Genomic DNA, 8,800 nt, shown 5'->3' with positions numbered 1-8,800 from the left:
CTCTCTCTCTCAGGACTATGGTTACATCCAGACGACGTCCTCTGACGTCCTGAAGAACTTCATCCAGACTGAAGCCGTCTCCTCCAGACCCTTCAGCCTGTTTGACCTCAGCAACGTCGGCTTGGTACGTTCACACCTATGACACCTGATGAGAGGTCAGAGGTCACAGGTCACAGGTTTGATCGGCTGAACTGGGAATGTGCTTGAGTTCAACACTGCAAATCAAACCTGTGACCAAACATGTTGTTTCTGTCTTTACAAGAAGAAAAACATTTAATTCTTATTTTGCTGTCATGTTGGAATATTTAATCAATACCACAGTGAAACCTTTAATTAAACGTTTCATTCTGTAACACTATTACATATATTACAAGAGAAATTAGTACAAACAATGATTATTGTTCATTTATTATTAACTGTTATTATCAACGATCTATCTATTTAAATTTTACAATATTTAAAATATCCTCATGTGTGAACAACATTATACTTTTATGCTGATATAAATGAATTTAATTTAATTTATTTATTTACTTAAATGTATTTACTGTTATTTACTGATACATGTAGAAAACAATGTAAACCCCTCAGTGGATTTATCTGAATGTGTTTAATGGAGGACGACGTTCTTCAGCATCATCATCCTCAGAACCTGGTTCCACCCTGATGCTGTTTCTGTTGCAGTTCGGAGCAGAGACTCAGCAGAGTAAAGTGGCTCCCAGCTCTGCAGCCACCAGACCCATCCAGTCCAGCAGAGAGCAGGTAAACCAGGAGGCCGAACACGACGACACACTAACCACAGAGACGTTGATCTTCTCTCTCGGTTCATTTTTTAAATAAAAGTGGGAGGAAAGTCCTGAGTGTTAGTGTGTGTGTGTGTGTGTGTGTGTGTGTGTGTGTGTGTGTGTGTGTGTGTGTGTTTTTCCAGGGGGGAAAGAGCGAGATATTTGTGGATGTGATTGAGAGGATGTCGGTCGTCATCGGCTCCAACGTGAGTAACATCAGTCACTGTCTGAGAGACTGAAGTGATTTCTTACAGGTTTTAAATCTGATTATGTCACTGATGTTCACAGATCAACAGGTAAACAGGTAAACAGGTAAACTGGTCTGATGATTAAACTCTGTCTGTGCTGCAGGGAGTTCTGATGAAGGCCGACGTGGAGGGAGAGATCAGAGTCAAGTGCTACATGCCCACCTGCTCAGGTGAGTTTTAGAAACAGAGGTCAACCCTGTATTATTATTGTAATAACAACAACAATTAGGAAAATAATTATTGTTGTTATCAGGGTGAAAGTGTTGGAGTGTGTCATTACCTGTTAGTTCACGTCTCTGACTCCGGGTCTCTCACATGTTCTCACTCACCAGAGATGAGGATCGGTCTGAACGAGGAGTTCAGCATCGGAAAGTCACAGCTCAGAGGTGATACACACACACACACACACACACACACACACACACACACACACACACACACACACACACACACACACACACTGCTCCTCAGCTGATCTGAGATCTGATCCTCTGTCGTCCCGCTGCAGTCTGAGCTTCACCAACACATCTTCCTCTTACTCTTTGTTCTCAGAGACGTAGTTCACGTGTGTTTACTCGATGCTGCATTAATGAAGAACGCTGCTTCCTGTAAACACTCCGACCTGCCGCTTGTGTCACAGTCACATCTGCCTTTAAAAGAAAAACACAATCTGACATTTTTCCTGCTCAGTTCAAATCTGGGTCGCGGTTATTTAACAGCCACGTTCTCCACATGTTTCTGCATTAGTGTTTAAAGTGAGCGTCTCACCTGCTCTGTGTTTCCACTGCGGGAACATGAAGATCTGAAGAGAGCGAGAGACGGAAAATCACACACGGTTACATTCAAACTTTAGCATTCGTTTTCTTCACGTCTGTCCTGTGTGACGTCGTTTGTCACCAGAATTATTTTAAAAACGTAATTTTCCAGATTAAGTTTTGATTAGATCTGAGGATGGAGCTTTGATTGAAAACTTTCTGAAGGATGGAAACAAAGAGGAAAGTGTTCCCGTCGCAGTCTGTGGTCGGCACCTGAACCCCGACACCAGCCGGACTCCCCCAGTGTTTCATTCACTAAAAACTCACTGATTTAAAGTTTAATCCAGAATTATTTTAAAAAAGAGTAAAATCAGAGTTAGAAAAGTGTGAGAAATGCTGATTTGTGTCGTCAGGTTGTGTTGACTCTGTGCAGCTGGTCACATGGTTCCTGTCCTCTGCAGCGTAAACACAGATCAACATTAATCCTGTTGAGTTTATTAAAAACAGGTGGACTTCATTTCCTCCAGCGTTTCATTTCCTGCGCTTGTTTTTCAGTTTTCAGTGACAGTTCAGTCTCTTCACTGACAAACTGTCGCCTTCATCTTTATTCTGACCTTTATTTGTTTCTTTAAGTTGTTTCAGGTTCAAGTGAAACGTCTCATCACACTCGACCTTCTGCACACGCTCTGTTCATGAACACGTTGGATAATAGCAGCTGGTTTTATTACCTTTATAAAATTATTTCTAAATGTTGAACAGCTCTGATTCTTATACAACCGTCACCTTAATTTTCCCAGCATGCATTGCTCCTGGGCTTGTTGTGGAGTTGAACAGGGTTTCCATTTCACCCTGAAACCCTTTGGAGCCGGTTCACGATGAGTCCCTGCAGGACTTTGTTTCAGCCGGCGCACTCGGTCTCTGATCGCGGTTTCTGATCAGCTGTGGTTTTGTGTTGCCAGGTTACGGGGCTGCCGTTCGAGTGGACGAGTGCAGCTTCCACCAGGCGGTCCGACTGGACGAGTTCGACAGCCTCCGGATCCTCAGGCTGTGTCCGAGCCAGGGAGAGGTGACTGTTTCTTCTGATGTGTTGTTGGGAACCCGCCTGTTGTTCTGCAGTGGAGCTTAAATCTCACTGATTCCTGCCTGGAAGGAGAATATCGCACTAATAAACATGATCCATCAGCTTCAGGTTGATTTCCATTCGTCTCATTTCCTTTGAGTGAAGACGGACAGTTTCTTTCACCACCTGAACCATGAAGCTTCACACTGCTGCTTGTTTTATTCGACAGCACCTGCTCTAACTGACTCGGTGCTCTCTCTTCTTCTCTCTCCTCCTCTTGCAGCAAACAGTGATGCAGTACCAGCTGAGTGACGATCTGCCTTCAGCTCCTCCTTTCCGTCTCTTCCCGACCATCGAGAGAGACAACGGCGGAAGGTAAAGACCTCGAACGCACCCACCTGGAAACAACTGTTTCCACGCGCTCGTTCTTCAGCAGGAAGAAAAACTGTGTTTTAAAACTAAAACAGTGAAGGTGAAGTTTTGTCGTGAGCTCCGTGAACACACAGTCTGTAACTTCTGCCTCTCAATCAAAACAATAACAAAAGACGCCGTTTGGTGACGTCGTGATGTAGCGTGGGATCATGGGAGTTGTTGTCTTCACCAACATTGTTGTCAGCTCTTCCTGGTTTGGATTCCTTCAGTGTCGGTGGGTCAGAGGTGTCGTCCTCCGACCGAGGTGTAAAAGGTGTTTCTTATCAATACGACTTAACCCGTTAAGACCTGAGTCTCCTTCTGCTCTGTTTGAAACAACCTCCTGACGGTTTTCTGAGAAACTTCATCCACTGAAACCTTCATTTCTCAGCCTCTGGATCATGAACATGAAATAAAAACCATCTGATTGTAAATTGTTCATGGCTGGAAAAACAAGCACATTTGTCAGTTCAGTTAAATTCTTTGATTTACAGTAAAAGCCAAAGGTTAATTCTCTCAGATGGTTTTTATTTCTCTTTCTGCGTCAGAGGCCGAGACATGAAGGTTTTAGTGACAGCGCTGCATCAGGTGAATCTTTACCTGAAGCTAGCTTCTTCAACACCGTCTGAACCGCGACTTTAAAAACCTCTGGAAAAACAACAGAAACACATTTCCCACGATGCATTGCAACTTCCTGATGCAAATTTCAGTGAATCACACAACACAATTCAATGGTCACACATCTTAAAAACGACAAAACCATAAACCACACTTGTCTGTCTCATCCAGTTTTATTGGGACAAAACAGTATAAAGTCCATTTTGACACATGATGTCATCAACAGGCGACCAATGAAAAGCTCCCACGATTAAAATCACAGATTTCTCTGGTTGTTTTTTGACATTTTAATGAGGAGAAGTTACAGATTTAAAACGTTTATTACAACTTACAACATCTGGAGCTGTAATACTCAGCCTGTGGATCAAATCCGTTTTCTTTGCAACGTGTCAAAACATTTTGCATCCACATTTCCACAGATCTACTGTCGGTAACAACTGGACACACAAGGCTTGTGTGAATCTCAATAAACATGAAGCTGTTACAGCAAATATAATCATTGATTTGCATCTGAAACACAAATAGACACCAGGAGCTGATAAAAACATGCTCCAACAACAGGTCACTGTTTGCTTCTCCAGCCACAGAGCTGATGTCGTTCTGTCAGCGCTCACAAGCTAATGAACCCTAAAACAACAAGTTTATAAACCTGTTTGGTGCAAATCTAAAGAAATCACTTGAAGTAAAAATGAAACTGGTCGTTTTCCTTTGAGGAAAGAAATGAAACTGTGTCCGTGGATTAAAAGTGACTCAATGAGGCGACACTGAGGCTTAGAAGCTAAAGCAGGACAGACACAGAGGTTTTGAAGCTCAGACTGAGCTGCTCGTTGTCGCTGTCATGGCAGTGTCTGACTCCGCCCCCAACTACCAGCTAGTTCAAAAAATAGAAAGAAGAGGGGCGTGTGTGGAGTAGTCAATAACTGCGGCAAGCATTGGCAATGTGGTTCCCATTAGCATCATTAGCACAGCTGGATGTCTGGGCGCCTTGCGCAAAGGCTAACCCAAGGCTAACTCAAATGCTGGCTAATTAGCCAGTCAATGAGCTAAGCTAACAAGCCAGGTATGGAGAGCTCAGACACCAATACCAGCTAACAAGAGCTAACATAAATAAGATAACACTAGAATCTCAATCACCTTTAAAAATAGGAGCACGGACTTCCTCACGTTCTGTTAAACAACAACAAGGCAAATTATCCGTCTGAGGAAATTAGCTCCAGAGACCAGAACAGTTTCTGTACCAGGCTGTAAACATGTTTATTTCTGCTGTAAAGTTGGACAGTTTAACATGGGAGTCTATGGGGACTGACTCACTGTTGGAGCCAGACTCTAGTGGCCGTTAGAGGAACTGCAGCTGCTGGTTTTTTGTGTTAATGCTTCATGTTTTAAAGCTTGGATTTCTAGCTTGTCTTGTTTCAGTTCAGGTTCCCTGACGGCTGCTGTGTGAACATCCATTACAACCTGTAGTGAGTTTGTTTTAATATTCCTGCAGAGGTATTTTACACGCTGCTGCTGCTGCTGCTGAAGCTACTGGCCGCAGAACAAACAGCGTGTTGTCTGCAGCTTCTTACTCTCCAGCCACAGCAGATTTGCACTCGCTGCCTCTCAGTGTTTTCGTCAACACTGTTGACAAAACAGTGTCTGCACAGCTTTAGAAATGTCCCATATAAACCTCTGTGTCCTCTGTCTGAACCTCTGAAGCGTGTCATCCGCCTCTCTGCCCACACATTCCAGTTAGAGGCAGAAATCACATAAAAAAGGGTGATTTAAGGATAAATCTGTCTTAAAACAACACTCCCCAGCACACATGTAAATATGAGACACAGAACTTCATCCTTGTGTGTCCACTGTGTTTCCCAGCTTTGTTTTCTTTAGGATTTTTACTAAAAACAGAAGAAGTTTGTGTAACACAGACTTGTGTATAGAACAGAGATTAATACAGTATCTGAAGCCACGGGTGGTTTAACTTTGTCCGAGACTCTGTGTGGATTATAAACACAACACATTTACATGATTCCAACAAGGAGAGGATGTTTACAACAGACAGGAGGCGTGACTCTCTGAGGAGAAGTTATATAAGTTGTAGGATAACAGTGAAAGAACGAGAGCTCACAACAAAACACCTCACTGGCCTGAACTGTTGAGGCGTCGCTACATAGCTAACGTTAGCATTAGCAGCTGTTTACTCACCAGTCTAGAAGAAACGTTGTCAGCTGTCTCCAGAGGTGGAAACAAACAGCAACGTTAACTCTTGTCTCTATGAATGAAGTTAGCATGCTAACCAGCTAGCCGCGGCCCGTCTCGTCTCATCACTTTCCGATAGCGACTCACTTTAGCTTCCAGTCTGCTGTGGTCAAAGGTCGAAGGTCACAGTGACCTCACAAAACTCAAATGTTTTTAAGGATAAAATGAGGTGATGACATTTTATATCCAAAAGGTCAAAGGTTAACTTTGCTGTGACATCATAATGTTCTGTAAAAACACTTCTGGTCATTATTAAATGCTGTAACTCAGGAAGGAGAGTTCGGCACTATATTTCCTGATACTTTGCCGGTTGGCGGAGGGATACAGCTGCGAGGAGGTCATTCTAGTTCACGTTGAGCTTTAACCCAGTTGCTCAGATCCACTGAAACCACAGTGTTCGTGCTGCGTTCAGGTGACACTGTGGCTCCAACGAAACATCTGTTACCACGAGAATATTAGTGTTTTAGTTTCATTATGAATCAGTTCAAAGGGTTTTAATTAAAGGTCAAACGTTCTGTCTGCAGGCTGCTGATGTACATGAAGCTGCGCTGTGATCTGCCACCAAAGAGGTCAGTGTCTGTTTCTTCATCATCATCATCAGAAATAGATGCAGGGTTTTAAAGAAGAAAAGACACTGAGGAAAGGCGCTACCCTATGGCATCATGGGAAATGTAGGATCCAGCGTTTTCATACCTTTGTGCCGTCTGTCTCGCCCTCGATATCTCAGTAACACCTTCAGGGAATCTCTTTCACGTGGACTCAAGGATGAACTCACTTGATTTTGGTGGTCAAAGGTCACCTCACAAAACTCAAATGTTTTTAAGGATAAAATGAAGTGATGACATTTTATATGCAAAAGTTCAAAGGTCAGCTTCACTGTGACATCATAATGTTCCGTAAAAACACCTCTGGTCGTCATGACAGCTCCATGACGACTGAGCTGAGTAAGTGGACTTTGAGTGGAGATGGTTTTGTCAACGATAAGTAATTTGTTTTTGAGCCGTTTTTGACAGTACAGAGGGAAATCAGTCTGTTTAACAAGCGTATGTAATGTTTAATATGTAAATGAGTGATCTGTAAAGTAACTACAGGGAAATGTAGGGCAGTAAAAAGAAGAATATGTCTGACTGACACGTGGAGGTAGAAAGTAAAACCAGACGGAAATATTCGAGTAAAGTTTGTTTTCTGGTTTCCTTTGACACTGACGTCACTTTTCTACAACGGATGTTACGGCCGCACTGAGGGAAAAAATCTGAAATTCAAGAATGAAGTCAAAATATTATGAGAATAAAGTTGTAATTTTAGGTTTGTGTTGTTTTAGAGGGTCTGATTTTATATGGTTTGATTGGTTGATGGTAATATTATGTTATTCTCTCAAAATTTTACATGAATTCTTGTAATATTATGACTTTATTCTCATTAAAATTACATCTTTATTTTCATAATATTATGACTTTTTTCTCGTAAAATTACGACTTTTTTTCTCAAACTAATGTCTTTTCTCATAAAGTTGTGACTTAATTCTCCAAATTTTAAATTTCTTTTTTTCCTCACTGTGCTCCTAATAGTCTGTCGTACTTTTGGGTTTTAGGAAATTGAAATTAACATTTTTCACTGTTTTCTGACATTTTATAAAATACAAAAATAAACAGGTGGATCCTTCGTGGTCCAACGTATCCCAAGATTCATTGCGCTTCAGTAATGAAAGCAAACAACAGAGGCAGAGAGCCTGAGGATTACACTGTTCAATGTTTCAGCTCAGTTCAACGGCTAACGGTACAAGTGTTAAAACATGTTAAAACGTGTTTTCACGTTGCTAGGCAACAAAAAAGGAAAACCAGACCGGCCTCCTCTGAAGGATTCGCTCTGTGACACAGCTGAAGCACTCGAGTGAATGTCATATCCCAGCTGATCTGTCAGTGACGTAATGTTAATAACCATATGGAGGATTAGTAGATGATGATGATGATGATGATGATGATGATGATGTCATTGATTTGTTTTTGCAGCGCTGCGATCAACGTGTGTGCCACCGTCCCCGTCCCTAAAGGCTCCGTGAGGTGAGACGCTCCCATTCAAATGTACCTGCTGTTTGTTATTGAAATCAGTCTGTATGTAAAAACGTGTGTGTGTGTGTGTGTGTGTGTGAGTGAGTGAGTGAGTGAGTGAGTGTGTGTGTGTGTGTGTGAGTGAGTGTGTGTGAGTGAGTGTGTGTGAGTGTGTGTGCGTGAGTGTGTGTGAGTGTGTGTGAGTGAGTGAGTGTGCGAGTGTGCGTGTGTGTGTGAGTGAGTGAGTGTGTGTGTGTGTGAGTGAGTGAGTGTGTGAGTGCGTGCGCGCGAGCGTGTGTGCGTGTGTGTGAGTGCGTGAGTGTGTGTGTGCGTGTGTGTGTGAGTGAGTGTGTGTGTGTGTGTGTGTGTGTGTGTGTGTGTGAGTGTGTGTGTGTGTGAGTGTGTGTGTGTGTGTGTGTGTGTGTGAGTGTGAGTGAGTGAGTGTGTGTGTGAGTGAGTGAGTGTGTGTGTGCGTGTGTGTGTGTGTGTGTGAGAGAGAGAGAGCTCCACGTCTCTATGAGGAGTGTCTTGTTGTGATTGTTTTTAAATGGGAAACAACATGAACAGTCTGAAGCGTGGAGGTGGAGAGAGGGAAGCTCGACTCATTTGTTATTTAAAGCCATGGAAATGATTG

General features: G+C 42.7%; 1 protein-coding gene across 1 annotated transcript in view; it reads left to right on the top strand.

The window, feature by feature from the left end:
* ap4m1 (adaptor related protein complex 4 subunit mu 1) overlaps nt 1-8,800 on the top strand; it is a 14,560-nt gene that overhangs the window by 2,963 nt on the left and 2,797 nt on the right. Inside the window, exons 6-14 of the mRNA XM_023426244.2 lie at nt 14-124; nt 685-762; nt 929-991; nt 1,137-1,203; nt 1,366-1,419; nt 2,748-2,854; nt 3,132-3,223; nt 6,643-6,687; nt 8,128-8,178. Coding sequence (XP_023282012.1) covers nt 14-124; nt 685-762; nt 929-991; nt 1,137-1,203; nt 1,366-1,419; nt 2,748-2,854; nt 3,132-3,223; nt 6,643-6,687; nt 8,128-8,178 — 668 coding nt within the window. The remainder of the gene's footprint in view (nt 1-13; nt 125-684; nt 763-928; nt 992-1,136; nt 1,204-1,365; nt 1,420-2,747; nt 2,855-3,131; nt 3,224-6,642; nt 6,688-8,127; nt 8,179-8,800) is intronic.

This window comes from Seriola lalandi, unplaced genomic scaffold, assembly GCF_002814215.2.
Source record: "Seriola lalandi dorsalis isolate HSWRI2012SDOR001 ecotype SW California unplaced genomic scaffold, Sedor1 jcf7180002054820, whole genome shotgun sequence".
Lineage (NCBI taxonomy): Eukaryota > Metazoa > Chordata > Actinopteri > Carangiformes > Carangidae > Seriola > Seriola lalandi.
This window is presented reverse-complemented; position numbering and strand designations above follow the sequence as displayed.